Source organism: Phycodurus eques, chromosome 16 (assembly GCF_024500275.1).
Source record: "Phycodurus eques isolate BA_2022a chromosome 16, UOR_Pequ_1.1, whole genome shotgun sequence".
Taxonomy (NCBI): Eukaryota; Metazoa; Chordata; class Actinopteri; order Syngnathiformes; family Syngnathidae; genus Phycodurus; species Phycodurus eques.
This window is the reverse complement of record NC_084540.1, coordinates 16,660,843-16,687,531: the sequence shown is the minus strand read 5'-3', so window position 1 is coordinate 16,687,531 and position 26,689 is coordinate 16,660,843. Positions and strand designations below refer to the sequence as shown.

Here is a 26,689-nt window from a genome sequence, read left to right as displayed (position 1 = left end):
ATCTAAAATAAATAGGTCTTTATTTTAATAATATTATGGCCTTCTGACTTTATTCTCTTAACATTACTACTTTTTTTCCACTAAAATAAAAAAACAATACCAAAAATATATATTATTTGAAGAAGACCTTCCCATGTAAGTATTCTTGTCATCTTATGTTAAGCTTTTTATTGTGATTGCAGAACAAAGCCATGTTGTCATCTTTTGGACAGGGTGTGCAGATGAAAAAGGGGGAAAAAAAGTCTTGTTAGTTGTTGGAGAATTACGGAAAGCAGCTGCAATGAGTCACGCCACGCGGCGCCACCAAAGCGGCGCGAGTCCCATTTATTACACAACATCTAAAATGTTGTCACCCAAACGTCACCGAGGCTTCCGGGAAGGAATGGCGACGGGGCGAATGTTTGGCCCGCGCTCAATTCCGCGGCTCAAAGTTCATCTGGACTTGCCCCTCCCACCTCCACCTGCTTCCAGGGCGGAATAGCGACGCGCCCCAACCCCACTGGCCGCCTCCGACGTCAGCATCGCACCGCGTCGCGCTTCACGTACTGCGAACGCAGATGTAGCGACGGGGTTCGTCCGGTGAATTCCGCACGCCGTGTCATTCCCGAGCCTCCCCGCGACGACTGCGGTGTGAAAGTGTTCCCGCAGGCACCGGCGGAGCCCGAAAAGGACCAGTCCTATTGTGAGGGTGGCATGTGATTTAGTGCAGCGCCTGTGGTTTTAACTCCCAGTGACAATTAGTATTCTGATTTTAAGCCTCCTTTCAGCCACAAGAACACATCGCTTCACTTTATGACCCCGCACAGGGTTTTTTGGGGGTGGGGTTTTTTTCACCCACGCCATTGTCAACATTTACGAAGGGTACCAAAACAGTTCATCTCGAGCATGTCACTTTTTGGTACCCTTAGGTTGGGATACAAACAGTAGTGTAAGGTAATTAAAGTTTTACATAAAATGGCTAAATATTACTAAATTATGAGAGAAAAGTGTTTGTTTTTTTCAATTGTTCAAAAAATATTTTAGGGATTAAACTTTGCCACAAAAATTCATTTAAAAAAAAAAAAACAGTCAAAAAAATGGTGTACTGTTTCCCCCAAAAGTTGATATATTAGGAGATTGTTTCTTCTTTTCAAGAAGAAGATTGAGAGAATAAAGTTGGATTTTTTTTTTTTTTTTTTTTTTTTACAACAACAATATTTATTATTAAAAGCCATTTTTTCAGGAAAAAAAGAAAAATCTGATATATTAGGAGAATACAGTCATTTTGTATAAGAAGGAAGTGGAAATATTGCCAGGATTAAGTAGTATTTTTTGACCCAAAAAAAAGTTGTAAATGTACAAGCATAAAATCTTGGTCTTTTTAAATAAATTTAAAAAAAAAAATTCCAAGGAAGTAGCCACGTAAGAATAAATTCATAATTTTACAAGAAAAAAAAAAATTTCAAATAAGAAATTGTTGAAAGAAGTATATTAGGAGAGTAGTTTTGTCAAGGAAAGTATTCATAAGCTTGAAAGCATAAAATTTTATTTCTTTGGACAAAAAAAACAGTACAAGAAAAAAAATCTTTTTACGAAAAGAAGTTGAGATTATATATATATATTTTTTTTTTTTTAAAGTTATAATATGATGAAAGTAGTCAAATTTCTTTAGAGAAAAAAAACTAGTTAAATAACAAAGTCTTAGTATATATATTTTTTTTTTAAAGAATAAAGTTGTTTGGAGAATAGTCATTTTTCCAAGAAAAAAAGTCAATTTTTTTTCCTATAAGAAATAATTCCAAATAATTAGAGAATAGTTGTATTATATTAGAAAGAAAAAAGAGTCATAATATTACAAGAACAAAGTCTTAAGGAGAAAAATAAGTTTTTTTCTGAAAAAAGTTAATATTTTAGGAGATTAAAGACAGTTTTTCCAAGAAGGAAGTTGTATAACACGAATAAAGGTGTAATGTTACAAGAATGAAGTCTCATTCTAAGGAGAAAATAAAAGTCAGGGTATTAAGAGATTAGTCTTTTTTCCCTAGAAAAAAGTAACATTCTGAGAATAGAATTGTATCTTTTTCTTAAAAAAAATATAAAAATCATATTTCAAGAATAATCTTATGTGAAAATAGATTAACTTGCAAAACGTAGTACTATTATTGCAAGAATAAAGTCATAATTTTACAAAATGAAATATTTTGACAATAATGTCTTTTTATCTTTAGATATCTTCATCAGTTATTTCAATAAAAAGTTGTAATCTCATGAGACGAATGTGCTGTTTTGAAGAAAAAAAGGAACTGAATATTGCAAAAGAAGGACATTTTTCTCACTTCTCCCTTTAACAAGAATTGGACCTCACTACCATATTACAACAACCATTTTCTCACGTTAATATTGCAATAGTATGACATTGGCTCAACTTTATTCTCACAATATTACAACTTTTTAATGGAAAACTACAAATTTAATTTCATATTATTAAGAGTTTCTTGGAAAATAAAATGACAACTTTTTTTCTTGAAATAAACAACGTTAATCAACATCAACTGTCTTTCTAGTAAGATTAGGAGTTTATTGTAGTCGTCTTTTTGTCCATTGTCAATGCGAGCCTAACTTATCATTTTGTCGTGTATGTGACGGAGTGACCGACGACAAATAGACAGGAAATTCCAGCCTGCTGCGTGTGCGTTGTTGTGTGTTTTACGGTGCTCTCGCCTCGGAGGCAATCCAGAGCGCCCTGAACTTTTCGACCTCATCCCGGCAGCCCGAGAGGAGAGAATAGAGGTGGGGTGGGTTGCTGATTTGCATTTTGCAGCCACACTGACAATCAGAACAATCCCAACGGCAGAGGGCTCAGCGAACATCCAAAGTGACCCATCTCTCCCACATGGATACACGACTATTCACAATGACATTCACACCTACGGACAATTTTCAGCCTTCAATTAATCTAATCAATTCCACACAGGAAGGCCGGAGCCCGGATTCGAACCCAGAACTTCTGGACTGTGAGGCCGATGTACTAACCACTCCACACTATGCTTCACAATACAATACTACAGTCATTTTGAGTTTGCACCCTGTAAAGTGTTAATGAAATGATTGATTTCGTGCCCCAATAAATCCGCCGATCACACATGAGCGGGCTGTTAATGTAAGCGGAAGGTCACATCTGGCCGCAGGGGCGTTGGGGGGTGGGAGAGGGGGCGACGCGACTGGAAATGACGAGTCACTCCACCACGTCGCTCTCAAATCAACCCCCCAAAAAAAGCAGTGCATCCAGATTTTTTTCATCATACTTATATTGCGGATTATTCACTGTAACGCAGGATTTTGCAGTGATTATTTTCCCACACGGACTGTTACTGCAGACTCACGTAGCAATAAGCGCGAGCCAGGACGAAAGAGTGGAAAAAGACAAAGAATGTCCAAAGTTTGCGATCATTTGTATGGTAATGTAAACATCCTTAGCTAATTGAATATAGCCTACCACTGCCAGTTTAGAACGTATTGTAATCTGTAGCAGGTGGTTAGGATAGAGGGAGAATGGAAACACCACCGGTGCGCTCTCAATCGCATAATTTGAACAAACAGTCACAAAATACCGTAAACACAAGCACATTCTTACAGGAGTTGCCGATGATGCCGTCACTCAATGCGTGTAGTGGCTAGCGCTTTAGCCAGTTAACAGCTAGCCAGCTGTACATCGTCATTCGCTCCCTTCCATGTCACTCAACAAGCCAGGCCCACCTTTTAAAAGCAGGTACACATTCAATGTTACAGATACTACAGTATGGCATGTGAGGATGGTGACCCCATGTGGACAGAAATGCCCACAACTCACATGGTTATACTGTATGTTTGTATTACTGTAAATGTTTGAAGCTTTAAAATGTACTGTTTATAAATCATACAATATATACTTGCTTGCTACTTGGATTTTGTCTATTGCGGGGATGGTCTGGAATATAACCCCCGCAATAAATGAGGGATTACAGTGTTGTTTTATTTGATTATTTGTGATAATAAGCAGCGAATTAGATGAATGAGTACAAATAAAATTAAAAGATGAATAAATACATTTTAAATAGGCAATTTTAGGGGGGAGTTCAGTTAAACAACAAATATGACAGGGCTTTTGATAATGTACTGTTGTTCTCACAAGTTTACACACCATGGCAGAATTTGTACGACGTGTAAATTTCTTTAAAGAAAACAGTGATCAGGCAAAACAAACTTTTAGTTTCATGGGATTCAAATTCCACTATAAAGCGTTTCGGAATAGCACGATCATTAAACCGAAGAAAATCAGTTGTCAGTGCCCCAAAAGTGCCAATATTACACAAATTCTGCCAGGGTGTGTACATTTATGAGTTGAACTGTAAATGCTCGGAGGCTCAAAGAACAGTGCGGGCCGTATGTGGCCCAGGGGCCATATTTTGCCCATCCCGCAGCTAAACACGCCAACTAAGATCACGCACGCCCACACACACACACGCGCACACACACACACCTCGCTTCTTTTCTTTTTTTTCTCTCTCCTTTCTTTCTTGCACATCTGGTTCCACTCACTCTCGGACTTTTTGGTTCGTGGCAAAGCAAAAAGCAGCGAATCCACAATAAAACACTAAAATAAAAAAATAAAAATAAAAAAAATCCCACACATTTTCACACAATCAGACCCCCTCAAAAGTGCGCTTATTCTTCAAGATACGAATGACACGTAGAGCAAATACACGAAGTGCAAGGCTCACCCGTGGCGCTCCATGTCACGTCCACGCCGAGCAGCAGCAGCAGCAGCAGCGAACACAAAGTGCATCGGTGGAGTAAATGGTGCCGAGCGGTCCATTTTGCCCCCGTCGTGGTTGAGTCTCGGTGCCGCTCGCCGTCGTCGCCGTGCATGCTCTCAGCTGCAGCCCACGCGCACGCGCGCACGCACGCATGCAAAGGGAATGGTCGGGGGGTGTAAACACACACACACACAGAGTGGGAGGGGGGGGGGCGTTGGGGTGTGTGTGTGTGTGTGAGAAAAAGTGACACAAATGTTCCGCTCAGAAAGAGTTTGGGTCGTCTGCTTCCCTCACGCGAGCAAATGAATGGAGTTGCGTCAATTTTGTGTGTGCGCGTTTTCGTGGCTCCCAAAATAAGGCCTGAGGACCCCCAGTGGCCGCCCTGAGAAGCCGCAACTCGCCGGACACTTCCTAACTCGGAACCTGCGCGCAGCGTTTTCGTGACATCCGATCTTCGAACGACTCTGTCTTTATATAGGAATGTTCATTTCTGGTACGATTATTGCAGTTGTGTTTTGTAGTAGGGTTGCATTGTACCTCACCGTGAGAGCCGTTTCTAATTTTCTGACCGACTCGTCTCGTCCCGGATGTAGACTGGTCTCATCATTGATGTTAACAGAGGTGCCTGTAAACAGACAGACAATTTTCCTAAATAAATGACTTTTCTCAGAAAACGTTTTTTTTTGTCTGGAAAAACAAACAAACAAACATATCACTTTATGGTCGTCCAACACCGTTACTATATATGTTTAATATTTTATTGTAATTTTTTTACATTAAAATGTTTTAATGTAAAAAAAAAAAAAAAAAAAACTACACAATTCTCATACTGCTACGTTTTCCTTAAAAAAGTATTTTAAAAGTACTGCAGTAGAGTGGTGCCTTGAGATACGAGTTTAATTCATTCCATGACTGAATAAGCGGCACTAGTATTACAGTGGACAGCCCCCGCCCAACAAACGTGTGAGGACATTTGGAGCTATCACTCAGTCGATTTGCGAGGAAAGCTGATTTCAGACTGTCCTCGAAGGCGACATCAGGATAGTTAGAGCAAAACAGACATGGCCGGATTAACCGGATACCACCTACTAAGCAACATTTGCACAGATCCTCGGTGGTCCTCTTAGGAAGGCGACATATCACTCATTAATATTATTCCCAAAACTACCCCCCAGTCCCCCAACTTCTTCCTGCATATTTAAAACTCAATAGACACGATATTTAAATACAGCATTTCACAAGCATCGTGTCGTTATATTAGGGTAAACACTGTTTTGTTTAAGTCAGACAAATAAATTAATAAAGTTGCAGCACATGTTTGAAACAATAGTTTTTAATGGTTTATGCAACGTCCGGCTCAGGCTCAAACCCAACCCCCCCCCCGCAAGAAAAGTACTGGAAGGTCAATAAGTTCCTTTCATTTTAAAATGGCCAGAAATTGAATTCAAACATAACTAAATAAATATGTGTGTTCGTGAGGGGAAGAGAATGGGGGGGTAGAAGGAGAGCAGGTCAACAAAACAGTAAGCTCTAATTAAAGGCAACTTGAGGAAAAACAAAAAATGTTTTCTCCTTAAAAATGGTTTTGCTCTTCCCAAAAATGTCAAAGGAGATGAGGGTCGCGTGGAGGTGGGCGGGGGGCGTTCCTCAGTGCTTCCACTCCATGTCAAGCATTTCTGTGGAGAACCGAGGAGAAACAGCGCCACCATCTGGTTAAAAGCTTTGGTCACAGGGCTGACGGGGGGATGGCAGAGAGAAGGCGTGTGTGTAATGGCCTCCTCTCATCGCGCATACACAAACACACAAATTCTGGGACTTCTATGCTGTGCCGGTGGGGGGGGGGGCTGACTTGTAATGCAAAAAATGTCCACCAGAGAGGGCTCAAGCATGGGTTTGCGAGCAAGGGAGTGGACAAAACAGTCTCGTCCTTATGGCCAAGCTGAAGCATAAGGATACTTTTTTTTGTTTTGTTTTTTCAGCAGAAAACCCCGAAACGCCAAAGCCCAGGAGCGAAGGTGGGCTTTGACGCCTACCACCAGCAGTGGACAGGTGAGGACAAGTTGTCTTTTCCTCCTCAAGATGGATGCTATGAGAAGGAGGCTGTGTCGTGGTGATGGTGGGGTAGGGGGTCTCAGTTGGAGGCGCTGCTGTTGGAGGAGCTAGACGTGGAGGCCACCGCCATGGCAGAGTTGCCAGAGGATGCCACAGACTTGCGGATGTGCGGCATGAGGAAAGGGTCGTTGGATAGCTGGTGCACGTCGATGCGGTCCTCCTTTCGGTACACTAAACAGCGCCGGATGAATGCCTGCCGGAGCACAAGTGCCAAAATGTGAAGATAAAAACGAAAACCAAGGAGAGGAAATCTTCCTTACCTTGGCTTCCGGAGTGACAACTGGTTTGGGCGGGAACTGCACGTCTGTGGCCTTCAGGATAGTGTTCTCCTGCAGGATGTCCTGCTGAGACTGGTTGTGGCCGAAAGGCTTCACAGAAAAGAAAAGGAAAAGTGTGGTCTCACTATTTGGCAAGCTGTTCCGTTAAACGTCAGTCTTGGTGTTAAATTGCCAATCTTGTTGTCACCATGAGTTGCTGCCATTCATGACTGGGCGAAAGGGAGCGGCGCTACGTTTATGACTGGCCCAAAGGCAGCCTTGCTGCACGTCTATGACGGGCCAGAGGGTGCCGCCTCGCGAGCCTTTTAAATGGGCCCAAAAATACATTTAAAATTATAACTAGTCAAAAGGGAGCTTCGCTACTACTGTTTAGACCTGGCCAAATGGGAATAATCGACTAAATATAATTTAGGCTTGTAATGATGAAGTACTACAATTTCCTTTCAAAGGGAGGAAACCACAGTATATACCATGATAGGATACTGCAATATTTTACCAGTGATATGACAGATTTGCACTAATCATAACAAACGTCATTTGAAAACTAAGGTTTCGTGTTGAATTGTGTTCCTTACCTTGCGGCCATACAAGCACTGGTAGAAAATGACTCCCACGGACCACACGTCCACCTTGTTGGAGATTTTGGGCGGCTCTTTTCCGACTACAAAGCACTCGGGTGGCAGGTACCTGAAGGTGAAGACGGCATGAGAACAGAATAAAAAGAAAGAAAAGTCAATTTTCATGTCCTTGGGCCGTCACCTCACCAGTATGTGCCGGCTCCCTGCGAGGTGAGCTCCATGCCGTCGACAGAGTTGTAGCTGTCGTCATCCATAATCTTGGACAGGCCGAAGTCCGTGATCTTGATCTCGCCGCACGCCGTACCGTTCACAAGCAGGATATTGCCTGAATGGGATTATTTGGCATTTAAACGCTAATTATAACACCAACTATAATAATAAATTCGATTACATAATTAATAGTTCGCCTTTAATTGGACCCAATGAAGCTTAACAGAATTTCAAGGGATAATGGGGTCTTTAGTTTGCACGTCATCTTCCGCGTTGCCAGAAATACGGCTGTCTTTTCCGCTTTAAAAAAAATGACTATCGAGGAATAGCTAAATGTGTCTTGCCAAACCGAACCACGACAGACATAGATCGTGTTAAACTGTATTTTTCTTCTTACTTTTTTCTTAATCTGAGTATATCTCCATTCATGCACCACACTACTCCTCAGAGGCCAAGGTGCACACAACAGTAACAGCAGGTGTTGATTTTCATACTGTATCTTGCTTTTTTAGTCACTATTATTATAATTTAAATTTATTTTGTGGTTGTTCTTTAGTGTTATATTTCAAGTTGAGTTTTGGTCATTGAATAATACGAGATTTTGAAATCAATGAATAACGTTTATTAAACACGATTTTAATGTCAATCAAAATAATCGTGACGATTATTTTTTCCCCACAGTCGCCCATCCCCACTTTCCACCACTTAAAACGTTAAATTTGGATGACGATGTCCACAGTGAAACACAACAATGTTCATGGTATTGTTTGTGTCGCTTTAGGAAAAAGAAAACTAAACTTTAAGCCTTGGCGCTGTTTATGTGATGCTATGAAAACACATGGCTTTCATATTTTGATATAATGTTAACTAAATTGTTTTATCCGCAATGGATATGATGTCACTGTGTTTCGTGCATGTAGCCCATAAAAATAGTGTGTGCGTGTATTCCAGTTACTAATGTGTGTTTGCATGAATGGAATTATCTCTCTATTATAAAAGCTGTAGTGCTGCTTGCCTGGACATTATTATTTTTTTTTAACTCATCAAACAGCATCTAGATGTGGCGGAACTCTTCCCAAATAAAATCTGTGACATTGCTTCCCAGTACATTTTGCGCAAAAAAAAAAAAAAAAAAAAAAAAAAACTCAAGTAACATCACAGATTTTAGTAGTAAGGTAGTTCCCCAATGTCTGGAACTCTCTCACCACCAAAATCTGTAATGCTGCTTTCATTGACATAAAAAAAAAATCCTCACGCAGTATCAGAGATTTTAGTCGGGAGAGATTTCCCTCCCGACTAAAATCTGTAATGCTGCTTACCGGGGGGAGAGAAGAAAAAAAAAAAAAAAATAAATAAATAAATAAAAAAAAAATAAAAAAAAACCTCAAGCAGCATCTATTGGCGGGAGAACTCTGTCCCTGATGAAATCTATGATGCTGCTTCCTTGGACATAAAAGCAAACAAACAAAAAACAGTAGCTACACTAATGGCACTGCTGAGAACGTTGAGTCACGAGGGGGAAGTAACACCCACCGGGTTTAAGGTCGTAGTGGATGATGGGCGGCCGGATCTCGTTGAGGTACTTGAGGGCGTTAACAATCTGCATGATGATAGAGCGACCCTCCTTCTCGGACATCAGCTTGTGCTGTTTCAAGTAGAAGTCCAGGTCGTTGCCCTCGCAGTACTCCAGAACTGTGCAAAACCTGCCAACAAATGGGCCGGATAAAGATAAAACTCCTCAAAATTAACAATTGCATCTTTGGAAGCAAAAGGAGTGACTTACGAGTCCGTGTCGAGCGAGAAGTAGTCGTAGAGTTTAACTATTCGCGGGTGGTCAAGCTCTTTGTGGATTCTATATTCTCTGCATGCGTGTCTGCAACAAACAGACACATGACGGGTCACATGATACACATGGAGGCATGTGGTTGGTGGAATGAGTGGTGGTTGCGCATCACTCACTTGTGGTAGTTTTCCTTTTTCTCGTCCCTCCAGTTTTTGTTGAGCTGGTGGATTTTGACCGCCACGTACCTTTGCTCTGTTAAATCAAAGGCCTGAAAGAGGAAGTTTAGTTAGGAGAAACTTTTAGTTGAGACCCAGGTCCTAATTTATACTTTAATAAGGAGGGGTTCTGAGAACAGCTCGTACGATGGAATCTTTTTTTTAAGTCCAAAAATAAAAATATTCAACCGAATTTTGAGGACAGGTATAGTTCAAGAGTTGCATGAGACATCAATGGTTACCTTATGTCATACCTCATAAGAATTCAGTTAATAAAGATAAACCATCAAAAAGTGTTTTTGGGGTTGGTCTCCCCCCAAAAGAATAAACACAAAAAAATGGGGGGGAGACAAACAATTCAGCACAACCACGATTATGTGGGGTCCACTTTATTGTTAATTTGCTTCCCTTCCTGCTTTGGAGACAGAGGTGTGGTGGTCTAGTGGTTGACAGATTCCACACAGTCTCAAGTGCAAACTCATCATCTTAATGACACGCTCGCTCACCTTGTAAACTTCGCTGAAACCACCGCGTCCGAGTAAATGGAGAAGCAGGTATCGGTCGTTTAGCGTTGGGTGATCTTTGAATCTGTAACCAGAAAAGGAAGGTGAGTATTGTAGCAACAGACAAGGCTAATCTAAATAAATATTTTTTAAAAAAGGACGTCACGCTGAAGAATCCTACTGGGAGTTATCTTCGTTATGGATTCTTTTCAGCTCGCGAATGTGCAGGTTGCGGACTCGCTCCAACCTCTCCAGTTCCGCCTGGATCTCGGCCTCCTCCTGCGAAAAAACGACAAAAAGAGGCGTCAGCGTGCCCTCGTCCATGCCAGTTTGCATAGCTAGAATATAACACGAGTTGAGCATTACCTTCTTTAGATGCCCCAATCTTAACTTGAAGATTTCCTCTTGCTCGTGGTACTCTGCCTGTGATAACCTGTAAGAACAAAACAAGAGCCAGAAAAAGTTGAAATACAAAAAAGGGAAGATCCATCAATTTATTTAAAAAAAAGAACAGCATTTTCTTACGCTTCATTCTCTGTGCCATTGGCTTTGCTCTTGCGTTTGTTCTGCTCCAGGTTGGGCGGCGGCGTCTGGGCCATGGAAGGCGGCTTGCGCTTTGCCAGCAACTTGCGTTGCCTCTCGATGTCTTCTCGCTGCGAGTTGATGCGCTCCTGTTGTCTGGGAAGGAGAGCGAGACACAGACCGTAAATGGCATATATTATCGAAAAAGGACCATTTGTCCATTTGTGCTTTTTTCCCTTCAGCTAGTCTACTGGCTTTCCCGCTTTAGAGGGCGTCGTGGTCAGCCGTGAGTGCGCGCATGTCATGGAGAAAGTTTAGATATTTTTTTCATTTAGATATATATGAGTATCCATCCATCCATTTTCTGAGCCGCTTATCCTCACTAGGGTCGCGGCCGTGCTGGAGCCTATCCCAGCTGTCATCGGGCAGGAGGCGGGGTACACCCTGAACTGGTTGCCAGCCAATCGCAGTAATTATAAAGTAATTTTAGTAAAGTAATTTTCCTTGGAATGCTTTCGTTAACATACTTTACAATCACAGCTGTATTGATTCATTTTGTTTTATTGTGCTTTGTAATATGGGGTTTATTCTGCTAGTTGTTACTCTAAAAAGTGTTGCATTTGAGTTAAGGCTTCTTTATACTCGCGCGGGAGGCGACCGCGCTGACGTCACTGTGTCTGTCCTGTTTGCCTTTATACTTGAGGACAACCCACGCGCGCAATTTTGAAAATGTACTCCAGTTAACCTCCAAGTTGGGGGTGTTGTTATTGGCTAGGACACCACAGGGTGGAGTTTCCTTTGCATTTTTTTGGGCAGCCGTTTTTACTTTCCTTTCAGTAACAAGGAACAAAGCAACAACAATGGCGACCGTGGAACAGTGTCTGGACCTAGATGACCAGATGATACGTTTAATTATGCTGCAAAATTGATCAAGAAGCTGGCGGCATAGATGGTATGTAGAACCAAGGGGCACGGCGAGTACGTCATCACACCGTGTGACTAAAACAGACCAATCACGAAAGATGATCTGAGGGGCGTTCTACGCGCAACAACAATTTTTGCCATGTGCGCGTCAAGCTACGCAGCGGGCCGCGCGGGCCAAATCGTCGGTCACGTGATGCAATGCAGGCGTTGTCGGCCGCGCGGGAGTATAAAGAGGCCTTTAAACATGCTATGTTCAAGAAAAGATCGGTTTTGAACAAAATCTGATTAAAATAAAACATTTTCATCACAATCGCAAGGCGTAATGGCATCATCAAGTATCGGTAGTCGGCATAGGCGTACAAATGTAAGCGCTTGTACTCGGTCCAAAAGAAGTGGCATCAGTGCATTCCTAATTCTTAGCAAGACCTAATTGTCTTAACTATTTCCTCTGACCAGTGACTATACATATAGACAGTGTGCTTGTTTTGATGTGTTTGAAGGTCTTTCTACCTGCTACTGCATACCAGAATGTATTTAAGTTATTAAACGAAGCAAACCTAGGCCCAGTTTTTCAGGTTGTGTACTCATGTACGACTTTCATTCAGCACATTTGTGAGTTTATTGTGAACATTGAGCTGGACGTCCCTTAATGATACTCTTCTCACACATTAGCCTAGCGTGGTTCTAATCGCATAGTGTTGCTTACTTGATGAGGTTCTGGAAGGCGTAGCCGTCCGTCCACTGCTCGGTGAAAGACGCTCCGTGTCGGACAGTGGTGAAGTGACCCAGCCGTAGCCGGTCCTGCATGCTTTTGTCGCGGCACGCCATCTTCTCCTGCTTGGACTGCGACAGGAACCAAACACAGAGCGATCAATCACAAGTCCCCAGTGAGAAGCCATGGAGGGAAGGAAGCGAGTGGTGTAGATAAGCAGATATGTACTTTTTCAATCAGCAGCTTCTTGGACATGGTCACACACTTATTCAAGCGCTCCTTATATCGCTCCAGCATCCTCTGCTGCTCGTCGATCTGTCTTCGCAGGTCACAGTTAGCCTGGAGCACACAAAAAAGCCGAAGCTGAGGTCTATAAAGGAACGTGCGAGTCATTTCCAGTGAGAGGGATATGATGTGATAAAATTATTAGTACCCGCAGCAAATCGTCGATGCGTCCCTCCTTCTTCTCCAGGTCGGAGTTCTTGTTGTTCTCCATCGCGATTAGCCTCTCTATAGTAAGGTCAGACTACATTAGAGGGAAAAAAAAACAAAAAAAACATGGGTGCTTTGTTAATAGAGGAGAATCAAGTAGTAGGATGTTAATTAATGTGAGGGTCTTAGGCAGTACCTGTGTGGCTTTGTGCAGCAGGTAAAGGGCGACGGGTTTCAGAGAGCACGATGAGTGCTCCGTGTTGGCCGAGCCTACCGACGACGGGCTTCCCTGCTGTACCTTGGAAACAGAAAAAACACACTCTTTATTCGGCTTTTTTGTGGTGCTTATTCCAGCAGTAAAATTCCCGCGTCACCATACGTCAGAGGTCGGCAACTAGCGGCCCGCGGACCATTGTTGTCCCGCTGCCAACTATACCTGGCCCGGCAGCTGACATTGGTCAAGGCACAACAATAAGTAATAAATAAACTAAAAATCAGGCTGCTATAGCGCTCACTTCACTTGTTACGGTACTTAAGCACCTGATTGGCTGCGTAACCCATGTGACAATGTCACAAGTAATACACTCATTGGCTGAGTCACCAACGTAACTGTAATGCGCCGTTCAATGTGGCGGTAATGCCTATGCTGTAACTGTTTACATAAGTGTACGTTCATCGCCCAATAAAAATACAAACATTGGCGACAACTAATGCAAATTGCAGGACACATTATTGTCACTTCGAACGCACCTCGTTTGTTTTAGTGGAAGGGTTGAAATGTTGATCTACTATCATGCAACTATAGTAGGAAAAATGTCAAAAGAATCCAATGTGAGACCTCATGGTAAGTATGGAAGAATAGAAACGGCAGGTCAGAATGGAAAGCGTAGGACAGTGCAGCGACGCTCACCGTGACTGGCGGGTTGGAGAGGGAGTGCTGCGGGGAAGAGCGGACCACTGGTGGGATCCCCCTGGCAGGGCTCGTACCGGGACCGCTGCCTCCCGCAAACTTGACAGCGAGAAGGAAAAGAGAAGAAGAGGGACAGGAAAGCGTTTGAGCGGGAAAAGGTTGAAACCTGGTAAACCCAACAGGAGAGGTTTTTGACACTCACCTCAAAATAATCACTAATTTTATGTCCCCTTGTTCCTGCTTTGCCTGAGAAGAAAGATTCAGATGGTTAGGAGACAGTTCACGTTGTCTAGAACAGTGATTTCCAACCATCAGCAGTCACGCGCTGAAAAGAATTATTTACATTCTCTGTGTGTCTTTCTGCAATTCCTGAAACAATACTGTATAGGCATTGTGTTGAACTAAACAGGCCCAGAATTCACACTACGTTTGTGAGTAAATTTAAACAAGGTCATCTAAAACAGTGGTACCTTGACTTACGAGTGCACAGATTCCAAGTTTTCTGAGTTACATACTGTCGCTCGGTGGTTTCTTTGCTTTGTGTTGCGAGCCAAAATACAAAGTATGAACAAGCTTCAGTTTCACCGCCGCAAAATGGCGTCAGGGAACGCCACAACAGCCGCACAGCGTCCCGAGTCTAACGCACAATTGGGATACGCCAGTGTTTACGGACCGAATTCTCAAAAAAAATGTAAAACTAAAAATTGCTTTAGTTCGCAAACAGGGCATCCATGCAGATCGGTATGTTGTGCTTTCTCTCACACAAGCCTGTATGATGTTTGCTCCATGCTTTCTGTATTTCACATCCAGGTGCGTATATTTTAGTTTTTCGGCTCAACATTAACCTTCAGTATGGCTGCCAAGAAAGTGAAAAGTGCAAGTGATGGCGCGATTAACAAAGCCTTGGAAAGTGCCACAGTTCCGCCGGCGTCCGGTGGGCTTCAGCTGCTGGCGCTGGGAGCGTGCCGCGGCTGGGGGAGCCCTACTCGCCGCTGGAGGTGAGGTGAGGTGCGCCATGGTCCTCTGGCGTGCTCACCACCGCCTGAAGTCAACGACTTAAGTTCATGAAATGAGGTTCCACTGTACTAATTTTAGTATTAATTTTTCTTTGGTGGTGTGCCCTGAGATTTTTTTAAATGCAAAATAGGTGCTTTGCCTCAATAAACTTTAGGAAAACACTTGTCTAGAAAGCCAAGACTTTTCAGCACAGCTTCACAGCCAGAAAATGAGAGCGCAGACCTAAATCCAACAGAAAATCAGTGGGGGGGGGGGCGACCAGAAAAATCGCTGTGCGTAGGACACACCCTCATAATGTGCCATATTTGGAGCACCTTTGTAAGGTAAAGTGGTCAAATATTGTCAAGTTCTGATAGAACCTTACCTAACATGACTAAATGCTCTTATTAATTCATTTTGTGGGTCTGCAACCCCCTAATAGTAGCAATGTGACAAGTGGCCACCGTCTTTGTGGAATTTTCTAAAAAACATGGAATGACCACTTCAAAGGTCTCTAAAATCCTCCATAAAGAAAATTCTGGAAAAACCAGGTGATTATTGAAGTACATGACCTATTCTACTGCCCACACTGCTCTTCTCACGAATAATGTTCCATTTGCTCTGTTTAAGTCGAGTTTTTAAGGTAAGTGACGCCATTTGAAACATCATGATTATGGTAATTTTGACACGTTGACTTGGAGAACCACTTGAAATTTTGTCTTAATACGAGCTCATTGGTGGATATTTTTAACTGAAACTTCTCAGTCATCCCAAGAAGGGGTTTCCCCGAGTAGCGGACGAAACCAAAGGGTCAAGGAGATAAGTTGAGAAATACTCAATTTAAAGGTGTTTTTGACCAAATGTTCTGTAGGCGATATTGCACAAAAACCCTTTCCAACACACAAAAATAAATAAATAAATAAAACCTCAATTTCTCCAGAACCCATCATCCGATTAGTGCATTGTACTTAGGTTGAAGTGGCCATTCCAACCAGAATCAACATTTTGATAGACTGCAATTATTGGAAACTCTTGTCAAGATTCGACTAATAGATTTTCTTTTTTTTTCATTTAATTGTAAGTTAGAACTGATTTATTGGGTTGACATCAGACAAAGCTGCAATAGTATCAGGGGTGTGTTCACTTTTCGTGTGATGGAATACGAAGCCTCACCTTGGCTGCCATCAAAATGGTCCGCTTTCCGTTTCCGGACCCTCTGGTCATTTGCCTTTTTCTCTGGTGTCTGGTGGGAGTGAAGGGAGTCCATTAAATTTGTGTATTCAATGTATCCATACCAGTAACAAGAGAACAGAAGGAGCGACTTACTAACCTCAAGCTCTTTGTCGCTGAGTGAGCCGACGCTGCACAGACTCTGGTTGGACGACTCATTCTGACTTTGGCCCGAGCCCTTGGAAGAGAAGTCATTTTATCACTCTGACTTGTGTTCATTTGAATGAAACACATTGTAATTGGATGCTGTGAGCAAAAACTGGTGGGAAGTAAAAAGCTGAGGCTGCCTTGTTGCTATGGGCGACCGGGTGATGCCTCTGCTCTTCCCCGGCCAGCTTGTCGCTCAAACGAATCACATCAGAATTCCGCAGGCGCTGCCCAATGTGGGGGGAGATCGACTTTGCCATTCAGAGCACACGAGCGCTCTCTCACTGAACCCTCCCTAAAATGGCTCCCTCAACATTAGGCATGCTGCCAAGGATGTATTACACCGTCACCTTTAAAAAAAAATTGTTAGCCATTTTTGCTGGGAATTATTGGGCATTTCATCAGACTTCTTTTGACAGAAAAAGTGCCCACTGCTCAGCATTTAAATCACACAAAACTTAAAATGTATGTCTTTCACGACCAACCACGTGAAGAAGATCAAGGTCAAGAAATAAGGCTTATTGTGACATCAAGACGTTTTTGGAAAGAACACAAAAAGGCTTATTCCTTTTGATTAGTATACACCTGATCATCACATGCGGCACCTCTAGTTAAGCAGGGTGGCAACAGGCCGCCATTTTCTCTGCGGCGCCGGCAGCCATGCCACGCTCCAGGCTGAAGCTCTGCCTACGGTTGGCATGCAGCCCGCTGCTGGCACAAAGTCTCCTTCCCGAAACAGTTCCAAAATCACCTTCCGCGAAGACGGGTCAACAACACCGCCACGGCCGCCTCACTCGCACCAGGTGTACAACTATTTCAGCCTTTCTCCTCGGACTTCATCCGTACTTCCCTCCCCCCTTTGCACTCCCATCCTGTCTGTGGCCTTCTTGGCAGCCACCGCCACTTGCATATGCAAGCACTACATCATGTGTGAGGGGGGAGAAGTCATCTCACGGCAGCCCAAACAAACAAAAAAAACATATGAAGCGCTCCACAAAAAGCAACACCTCTGAGATATGTCATGGCAAAAATCCTAAGGAGCAAGAGGCTTCCACCGACCTTAGCCACACCGACCCCGGTGAAGCGAGCCTCCAGCAGCTCCTGCCGCCGGGGGTCCAGGCTGTGCAGTTCTTCCATCATGGCTGCAGAGACAAGAGAGCACAGATGAAGAAGGGGGCGTCGTCGCCGGGGTCCCATACGATCAAGCGGCAAGATCATTATTTCGCAACACATAGGTTGGGATGAGTCACAGCTGTGGATAATAATCGTTCATCTGAGTCACACTAAAATATTTCCATCTATTCTGTACTGACTCTTAACTATACAGGGTATGCATCGCCGTTGGAGGCCTGATGTGTGGAAGCACTGCCTTTGGAATTATTATTTAAAAAGAGGGAGAAATGGCATCATCACGTGATAACTGCCTGACATTAAAATTGGAGGCGAGGTTGCATGCAGCTGAAGCTATATATCAAAGGTCATACAGGCAGAGGACAGCTGCCAGGCTAATGTACAGCAGTTGAAGTACATATGTATATCTATTTTTATTTAATTATATATATATTTAAAGGCCACAGTATCACGACGATAAAGATGAAGACTACTGTGTAGTATCACTATTATCTGACATACACTCACCTATGGCTTGCATACGTTCGTGCAACACTAAGCACACAGGTATATTCGTGGGGGAATTTAATTCTTAGAGGAGATTAAGTAACTCGGAAAGTGACTAAATAATAGAGTAATGTTGACGCTTGGGAATGACTAGCAAGATAGTTAGCCGGCTTGACAAACGACCCCCCCCCCCTCACCCCCGTTAGCATAGCAACACTGACGCTAACACGAATTATGAATTGCATTAAAATTTTAAGTTTTTTTTACGGCGTTGCATACCAACAAGCGTGGCAAACAAAGGTAATAATGAGCCAGTGTGTGAATATATCCGTGAAAATGTTTAATGGAGACGCGAGAGACGAGATGAAGGCAGCCGGCTAGCGTTAGCTCGTGTGTCATAAAAGAAGCATCTCTCAAGTGCTGTCAAGATGTTGCTGCCACGACGCTCAACTCAATGTAGCATCTTTCACCTCTATTCTTTCACTCCACAACCCCGGGCGAGATACTCACTGCACTCTAGCTTTTCCTTGCTCCTCCGAGCCTGCTGTTAATCCCCGGGTGGCGTCCCCGTTGTTTCCCCCGGTGCTCGTCAGTCCCTCCCGGGGTAGGCCGCATCCAAAGCCTCGGGCCTCGCGTGACGCTTGTAAGCGAGGGTCGCGCGGTAAACTCGGGGTAAGGATGACGGGCGGATTCCGACGAAGGATTCCCCCCCCCCCCGCCCCCTCCGCTCGGGAGGCCTCGGCAGCTGAGGGTATCCCGGACCCGCCTTTGAGCACTGCTTAGGCGGGGATCCCCTTCACGTCCCCGTCGCCGAGCACCATAACTGTTGCGATACCGCGACTCCCCGTCCACACGATGGCGACCCTGGAATTACTTCACCCCGCTCTCCACCAGGTATAAATGATGTCTTTAAAGCTGGCGTCACTTCACCCCTACTTTTTTTCCCTCCCCCTGTGGCGGGGATGCTTTTCGGGTCCAGTACGATCAAAACAAAGTTGGGCTCCGCACGTCTTTTTCCTTCCTCGTATAGAATCCAAAATTGCTCTCCGGAAAAGTTGCCGTTTCACTTGAATCCGGATCGATTCGGTTCTGTTCTCATGGCGTTTCTTCTTTTTTTTTTTTTTTTTTGTGCAATGTAAACAATAATCACCGAAACCTCATAATGTCTCGTGAGATTGTGTCAAGTACTGAGTTGTTGCGCCTGCAAATCTCGTGTGGACCAATAGCATACCTGCACACAGTGCAATCAAAGCACAGGATGAGTGGATATAGTGATGTAAAAGTTGCCGTTCCTCTCATAATAAGTTTTTTACTGATGCCATTAGGAAAAAAATAAAATAATTATTGACCATTTTATTCATTTTGCATGGACAAAAAGGTTAAAATCAGGCCATTATATTCCAAAATATTGCTTAAGAAAACTCATCCAGGTGGCAAGAAACACTTCTCAGGTGTGTATAGCAAAGAATGACACATGATGGCAGTTAATGCAGTATCTTAGTATCAAGCTGAGTTGGGTTTCTCCTCTGGGTTCCGTCGGTATTTGCACTGAATCCACACCCTGTACATGGTGAGCTGCTTGCCGCGGTTCACCTGAAGCCTCCGGTCCACTAGGTTCTGCACCTTCTCCAGCCTGGCCTCAGTGAATAAGTCATGCAGCTCGTCTAGAACAAAGAAACGCATCAATGTAATGAAATCATATATTGTACGGAGATTAAATTAATAATTCATTTATTTGCGGTGGCAACCCCTGATTGGACAAGCCAAAAGTTGCAACCACAACAGCTGGAAGGGTTACCTTGCGTAAAGAAGTACACCCTGGTTCCATCACCACGGACGTAAAAGTTATCTGACAGACACCTTCCTGGGGGAGGGGGAGGGGGAATAAATAAATCATAAAACACATGATCTATTGATAATTCAAGGACTTTGTCATTATCAAAGTGCAAACTTGTCACCTTGAATTAAAAAAAAAACATTTCACATAATGTAAAATATATATTGGCAAAAATAATAGCCAATTAAAATATTTATTTTAACTGGTTAATGTGATTTTTTTTTTTTTTTTTTTTTTTTCCTGAACCTCAGTGTATAGCGTCAGCACATCAGGGTTGTAGAAGTCACCTTTTATTTTCACACACAATTGTGAGCTGTCATCTGTGAGGTGTGAGTGATGTTGTCTTTATCCATGGTTTACCTACCGGAGACCGAATAGCTCAATAAATCTTGGCGTCAGGTGTGACGCATATGTTGAGCGCCCCAAAAAATTCAAACGTTTTAATTTTAATGTTACAAGCGCACCATATTCTGCAAATTTAGAATTACATTTGAACAAACGAAAATAAAAACATTGAAATTAAATAATCACATTTATTAAAATGTTTATTTCATTATTTTTAGCTGAACAGGCAATGTTTGTAGTAACAACATGTTTAACTGTCACACAAGTGCAATACTGTACACTAAATCCAAAATCAATTTGACCTTTTTTCAACCTTTGATTGCACGTCCATAATGACACTAAGACGACTCCAACAACTGCTCAAGAGTACCTCGCCACTACGAGATTTCAAACGGGATGTTCGCGGATAGAACCACCAGTCTGATGTGTGAAGTTTAAAATTTCCTAGTCACCTTTTTTAAAGCGCAGCTGGGCCATATCGTAGCGTCCGTAGTCCCGCAGCAGCATCACCCCGCCGGGCTTTAGCAACCGTGCCAATCTGCTCACGGATGCCCGCATCCTGAGACAAAGACAATAAAATGAAAAAAAAAAAAAAAATCATTTTAAATGTGCTTGAAAAATACGCAAAACAGTCAAATTAAGGAATGTAAAATAATTCAATCTATGCACCTATACCGCTTAGCCTCATTAAGGTTATGTGGGCATATAGTGATAAAACATTTAAGGACAATTTAGAGTCTTCAGTGAACACATGCATGTTTTGGGGAGGTTGGAGGAAGCCAGAGTACCCATAAAATTTTTTTTAAAACCTACGCAAAGGTCAGGAGAAACACAACAGGTCCTGAGTGCTGTTTGTGCGTTTGCACCAAACAGCAGCTCGTAGTAGCCACCTTTTTTTGCAGTCCTTGGAGGGGGTGCTGGAGAGCACTCCAGCTGGGGACTCCCCTCGTTCTGCGAGATGACTTCAGTGCTTATGTGGGCAATGACAGTGAGTCCGTTATTGGACTTCTGTGTTTGCCACGGATTGTCCATGACAAACACCATGTTCAAGCATAACGGTGTGCATACGTCCGCTTGGCAGCCAGGACACCCAAAGTTGCAGTTTGATTATCAACTTTGCGGTCTTGTAATTGGACTTGTGCTCGAGTGTCTAGAAGGGCGGAGCTGTTAAAGCATCACCACCGGGAGATCGACAGGCGGATCGGTGCAGCATCAGCAGTGCTGCAAACTCTGCACCCGTCTTTCGCGGTGAAGAAGGAGCTGAGCCAATAGGCAAAAAGCTCTCGATTTATTGGTCAATCTACACACACCCACCCTCACCTATGGTCACGAGCTGTGGGTCGTGAATGAAAGAACGAGGTTGCAGATGCAAGCGGCCGAAATGAGGTTCCTCCGCAGGGTGTCCGGGCTCTCCCTTGAAGACAGGGTGAGAAGCTCGGTCGTTTGGGGAGGGTCAGAGTCGAGCCGTTGCTCCTCTACATAGAGAAGAACCAGATGAAGTGTCTTGGGCTGCTGGTTAGGATGACTCTCGAACGCCTCCCTGGTGAGGTTTTCCTGACCCCTGGACACGCCAAAGAGGTTATGTCTCTTGACTGGCATGGGAACACCTCAGGCTCCTCCTGGAAGAGTTGAACCAAAAGGCTGGGGAGAGGGAAGTCTGGGCTTCTCTGCTTAGGTTGCTGCCCTACTGACCTGAACCAGGGTCAGCAGAAGACAATGGATGGATGGATGGGCAATCAAATAAAATAACATTTAAATGTACATTTAAACTACACAAATTAGTAAAATAAAAAGTAAAATAATTCACTCATTTAGAAGTATGACATAATTTGAATATTAAACCATCGGCCGATTATTTCATAGAAGGAATTCAAGTTATATTTTATCATTTACAATAAATCAATTAACCAATTATTCAATTAAAAACAGAAACATGTATAAATACATTTTAATTACCCAAATGTAAGGAAAAATGGCTAAATGAATGTAACAACTATTACAGAAATATTGATAATGAAAATGCATGGTGAGCTGGATTAAAGAACGGAGCGGGCCGTAAGTGGCCCGCAGGCCAGACTTTGCTTGGCCCTGGACTAAAAGGAAGACGTCCATACTTGTCGGGATGCAACGCCGACAGCACGAAGATGAGCACCACCACGTCGAGGCTTCCGTCCGGCACGGGGTAGGCCGCGCAGTCGTCGCTCAAGTCGCACACGAAGGCCAAGCAGCGCCCGGCGTCGTACTCCGGGTTAGCCTCGAAGGAGAGAGATTGACGTTTTTTTTACTCGATATTCAATTTTATTGACACGCTCTCACCTTGACGAGCTCCACGGCGGTGCTGGCGAAGTCGCAGCAGTACACAAAAAGTCCCGGGTTGCTAGCGAAAAAAATAAAAAAGGTTCACAAAGAAAAAAGTGCAAATATAATAATTGTACATGTAAATAGAGTGGTACCTTGACTTATGAGTGCCCCAACTATTTCTTTTCATGTTACGAGCTGTCGCTTGGTCTTTTTTTTTTTTTTTTTTTTTTTGCTGAGTGCTGCGAGTAAAAATTGGATGTACAAGCAAGCGTCACACGCCGCCATAAATTCAGTTACAGGATTGGTCACGGACCGAATTCAAGTCAAGGTAGCACTATATATCGTCCACTCTCACTTGTTGGTCTTCAGGATGGGAAAAACCGTGTTGCCAACACCACAGCCGACCTGTCAAAACAGAGCCTCGCTTGTGTTAAGCGCCACATAATCAAGCCACTAAATTTGGAACACCTGGTAATATAAATAAAAAAATAAAACTAATGAAGGACTAATATTAAGAAAATGTATGAATAACTTTCTATTTGTATTTGGTCATATTATTTTAGTATGTATTCATGTGAATACAAATAAATCCTTATGTTCTAATAATTAATTTAATGAAAAATAATACAATAACATAAATTGTAGTACAGTGATCCCTCGTTTTTCGCACTTAATGGGGACCAGAACCCCCCGCGAAAGGCGAATTTTCGTGTATGTGGGTACCAGAATGTTTAAAATATGTAAACAGTATTTATACTTTACATATTTGAGACAAAGATTACAACAGTACATGTAGTTACTTAAATCTGTAATTATAAAACCTTATACAGTAATTAACATTTATTATCCAGTAATTAACATTCATCAACGTTGCCTTCTGAGAGAGGCGAAGAGGCTTGTGTTGGGGGCGGAGGAGATGCGCTCAATTGACTCGTAGAGGCTTTAGGTTCACTCGGAGACTCTTCTGACGGTGCAGCTGGGGTTTTTACCTTGGAGAAAAACATGCTGATGGGTAGTTGTTGTCTTTGTTTTTTCTTTTGCTTCAAAATTCCCCTGTACAAAGACATAACCCCGTCAACGCGATTGCTAAACTCGACAGCTCGAACCATATTGTCGTCAGTGTTTGGTCCAAATCGTTGCATTGCCCTTGCCATGTTGCACAATTATTGCAGGTTCTCCAAGGTAAGGCCACGCTTTTCAGTTTCTTCTTCGTTTTCCTCTTCGTTTTGTTCCTCACTTGCAGACTTTGTCATCTCAAGGAGGTCTTCATTTGTCAGTGGCAATCGATAAGGGCGCTGACGTCTTCTTCCGTCATGTCGACAAATCTTTCATCCCTTATGATGCGAGCCAGCCTCGCCGCCATATCCACCGCTGAGTGATGAACTTCGTCAGGAGTGAAGCCTGGATAGTCGTGCACCACGTTCGGCCATAATTTCTTCCAGCTAGAATCTATGGTCTCACTTTTCATGTCCTTTAATGCTTGCTGGATATTAGACAAACATGAGGCAATGTCGTAACGACGCCAGTACGCTTTCAAGGCGAATTCTTCATTGTCGTCGTCAACTGCCGAGATGAGGCCCTCCATCGTGGAGCGAGTGTAGAGTGCCGTAAAGGCACGAATGACACCTTGATCCATCGGCTGAATTAGAGATGTGGTGTTCGGGGGCAGAAACTCTTATCTGCACCCTGTCATGTTGCAGGTCCGTTGCATGGCCTCCTGCACAGTGCATCAGGAGAAGGACCTTAAAAGGGGAGGCCCTTTTCAGGTGACAAATATATTAAAAATAAATCCTTATGTCTGCTGATGAATCCACTCTTGCTCTCAATGGTCGATGTCGCGGCGGGAACCAATCACGCGCCTTGTATGAGTGCCCGTGGCATGTACAGTACAGTACAGTGCAGGCATTCACAAAGCCTCTTGAGTCAACTCATCTCTTTGTTTGGCATGCAGGAAAACCTTCTCTCTCGAACATCAACACGAAACAACGCGTCTTTCCGCAATATGGCTGCCGATATGGCTGTATTTTTTCATTTTTATTTTTTGATCAATATTTTGGAAAAACCCTCGAACCACTGAGGCCGTAAAACGTGAAGCACGAAGTGGCGAGGGAACACTGTACATGATTATTATATATTAAATAACACAATTTCCCAGGTATATTCCATCCATATTAATTACAGGCTAATTAAGGAAATGAATGGAGACATTTCAACGTCAACACATCCAAAGCTCACAGCTCACCTCGAGAATACGATACGAGGCGGAAGAACCCGGGAAGTCGGTCGCCTCGAAGGCGGCGACATCGCCACTTGGAACCAAACTGGACTGAGGACTGTGACGGCGATCGGGATAGGGACGTCGGTCGTGGAGGCAGGCTGGCGCCAGTTCGGGGAACTCGGTGAAGAGCCAGTGGCGGTCTTTGAAGAAGCGGTTCTCATGGATGGTGTAGAAGTCATTCCAGTACTCGTTCGCTCGGCTGTCAAAGTCCTCTAGGGGGGGGGGGGGACGAGGTGAGAGGCGGGGTTACGACAACAGCCTCTTTGAGACACTTCATGCGGTACACCTGCTCCAACTAAGATTTATCCAAATTTCTGCACAATTAATGGAAACCATAGCACAATATTAACATACCATGTCCATTTTAAATACTACTTGCATGCATTTACTTTGAAGGCCTGACTTTACCAGCGACAGAATGTTCCCATCGATGACTCCCGAGAGTTGCCAAGCGAACCGAGAGCATTGTTTCTCCCCGCGATTGTGAATAATAATATGATATTGTTAAAGACCCCTTGCCGCCTGTTTGAACCCCTTGCTGCGATACGACACGCTAGCAAAGTGGTGGTGGATTCCACCGCACACAAAGAGGTCCGTGATTATTTGCAAACACATTTTTTAACTTCCCACCATGCAGAATCTGCTGCTGTCCCAGAACGAGAACAGCTTTTCTCATTTGGCCAACTTGTGCAAATATTATCTGGCTGTCCTAGCAGCAAGCACACAGGTTCCCTGGCTGGAAATAGCACAGGACAGCCTTCATCTTGTGTTGTAGTGTACGTCCTGTGTAAATTCCATCATTACGAGTGGTGTGCCTAATATTTTGTCAAAACAAAAACATCAACCTGACCGTTTTTTTTTTTTTTTACAGCTATTGAATGGTCCAGGTGTCACTAATGTTGGGACCAACACGTGAATGAACTGAACTGAAATTCAAAGTTCAACCTTGTTTCTCTGGAGGCAGCGGCTGACTATTCTCTTGTACTTTGCTCTTTGCAGCTGCTTCTTGCTCCTCAGTCCATTCCACGTTGTCCCTGTTGACACATTAACGGTCTTCAAATCGTATTTGATGACTTTTCTGTTTATTAATAATAATTGGTGGTGCAGCAGCATCTTAAGCCACCGGCGGTTCTTCACTCTCGCGGTACAATTCACCCACCACGCGTTGTGCTGGAAGACCTGTCGGGGGTCCGTCAGGAAACGAGTCCCGAACTGAGGCCGCTTTTCGTGCCCGGCGGATGATTGTGACAGAATGCAAGTGGATTCGTGGACACCATCAGCGACCGTGTAGGGCGCCGCCATGTTGGAAAACGACGCACCCGGATGTGAATGCGTGAGGCTTTCAGAGACTATCCGAAATTGAAGAAGCAATCTTACTGTACTGTACAGTATTTCGTAAATGTACCACAAAATACGTTGCGCAAATACTAATACAAAGCCTTTTTACGGAAATGTAATTGTATAATTGTTTTCAAATGATTTTATAATAGCCCCTGATGTGATATTATGCTATGCAAAACTTGATAACTGACTACTAGGAGAGTTTCCTTCACTTAATTAAATGCCTCAAACATCCGCTCAAGCAACCTTGGAAATTTTTAGCATGTTTTCTACTCGACTCGAGTTTATCAAGACTTGCACAGACAATTAGGCAGAAGTTTGCAATGTATCCACTAGAGGGAGACATTTCCCACAAGTGATTACAGTAAACTGTACTGAAAAAAGACATTCTAACGTGAATTCGGAGATTTGTTTCAAAATATACTCCACACATTTTAAGATACTTGCTCAAAATGTGCAAACACTGATAACTATATAGTATTGAATTGTGGAGCAACAGTATAGCATTTTTCCAGAATTTTTTTTTTAGGGGTGTGTGGATAAAACGGTGCCCAGTGATGCACTGGGTACCATCTGGCTTGAGTCCCCTGTCCCAAAAAAGAACTTGAACTTTGTTCACATCAGCAGTTATCAGGCGCAATTG

The 26,689-nt window shown here is 43.3% G+C and overlaps 3 protein-coding genes across 7 annotated transcripts in view; all 3 read right to left on the bottom strand.

Moving 5' to 3' along the window:
* mrc2 (mannose receptor, C type 2) overlaps positions 1 to 4,973 on the bottom strand; it is a 34,274-nt gene extending 29,301 nt beyond the window's left edge. The window contains exon 1 of the mRNA XM_061699697.1: positions 4,740 to 4,973. Within this exon, the coding sequence (XP_061555681.1) occupies positions 4,740 to 4,887 (148 nt within the window). The 5' untranslated portion in view covers positions 4,888 to 4,973. The remainder of the gene's footprint in view (positions 1 to 4,739) is intronic.
* Positions 4,974 to 5,177: 204 nt separating this feature from the next.
* On the bottom strand, positions 5,178 to 19,110 carry tlk2 (tousled-like kinase 2). 4 transcript variants are annotated; one of them, XR_009770014.1, is made up of 22 exons: positions 18,455 to 19,110; positions 17,387 to 17,469; positions 16,281 to 16,358; positions 16,124 to 16,193; positions 14,157 to 14,200; positions 13,955 to 14,053; positions 13,241 to 13,342; positions 13,046 to 13,138; positions 12,841 to 12,951; positions 12,607 to 12,743; positions 10,980 to 11,132; positions 10,821 to 10,887; positions 10,636 to 10,733; positions 10,458 to 10,539; positions 9,913 to 10,004; positions 9,737 to 9,826; positions 9,487 to 9,656; positions 7,930 to 8,068; positions 7,741 to 7,852; positions 7,148 to 7,255; positions 6,809 to 7,080; positions 5,178 to 5,400 (listed from the first exon to the last, which is right to left on the bottom strand). XR_009770014.1 is itself a non-coding variant. In XM_061699698.1 (21 exons), the coding sequence occupies exons 2-21, from the start codon at positions 17,465 to 17,467 to the stop codon at positions 6,907 to 6,909; spliced, it is 2,100 nt and encodes a 699-aa protein (XP_061555682.1). In that variant the 5' UTR covers positions 17,468 to 17,469; positions 18,455 to 19,110; the 3' UTR covers positions 5,663 to 6,906. The 4 variants fall into 4 exon arrangements, 3 of the variants coding, with proteins under 3 accessions (XP_061555682.1, XP_061555683.1, XP_061555684.1); XM_061699698.1 differs by lacking the exon at positions 5,178 to 5,400 and having other exon boundaries at positions 5,663 to 7,080; XM_061699699.1 differs by lacking the exon at positions 5,178 to 5,400 and having other exon boundaries at positions 5,663 to 7,080; positions 13,241 to 13,336.
* A 172-nt stretch (positions 19,111 to 19,282) lies between these two features.
* Positions 19,283 to 26,015, bottom strand: mettl2a (methyltransferase 2A, methylcytidine). 2 transcript variants are annotated; one of them, XM_061700427.1, is made up of 9 exons: positions 25,865 to 26,015; positions 25,651 to 25,739; positions 24,670 to 24,917; positions 22,783 to 22,832; positions 22,443 to 22,503; positions 22,241 to 22,380; positions 20,579 to 20,685; positions 19,743 to 19,808; positions 19,283 to 19,608 (listed from the first exon to the last, which is right to left on the bottom strand). In XM_061700427.1, exons 1-9 carry the CDS (start codon positions 26,005 to 26,007, stop codon positions 19,448 to 19,450), a joined length of 1,065 nt encoding a protein of 354 aa, XP_061556411.1. In that variant the 5' UTR covers positions 26,008 to 26,015; the 3' UTR covers positions 19,283 to 19,447. The 2 variants fall into 2 exon arrangements, with proteins under 2 accessions (XP_061556411.1, XP_061556412.1); XM_061700428.1 differs by lacking the exons at positions 19,283 to 19,608; positions 19,743 to 19,808 and adding an exon at positions 20,069 to 20,141.
* Positions 26,016 to 26,689: the final 674 nt, after the last annotated feature.

Bases quoted from the DNA above. Each gene is read 5' to 3' on its own strand.
- tlk2 (XM_061699698.1), bottom strand. From the start codon at position 17,467: ATGATGGAAGAACTGCACAGCCTGGACCCCCGGCGGCAGGAGCTGCTG. The intron at 12,744-12,840 runs GTACATATCTGC...TTCCTGTCGCAG, and splicing joins AGAAGCTGCTGATTGAAAAA to TCCAAGCAGGAGAAGATGGC. The intron at 7,081-7,147 runs GTAAGGAAGATT...GTGCTCCGGCAG, and splicing joins TTGTCACTCCGGAAGCCAAG to GCATTCATCCGGCGCTGTTT.
- mettl2a (XM_061700427.1), bottom strand. From the start codon at position 26,007: ATGGCGGCGCCCTACACGGTCGCTGATGGTGTCCACGAATCCACTTGC. The intron at 22,381-22,442 runs GTGAGAGCGTGT...CTCTCCTTCGAG, and splicing joins CCGCCGTGGAGCTCGTCAAG to GCTAACCCGGAGTACGACGC. The intron at 19,809-20,578 runs GTGACTAGGAAA...CCCCTCCCCCAG, and splicing joins CCAGCTGCGCTTTAAAAAAG to GAAGGTGTCTGTCAGATAAC.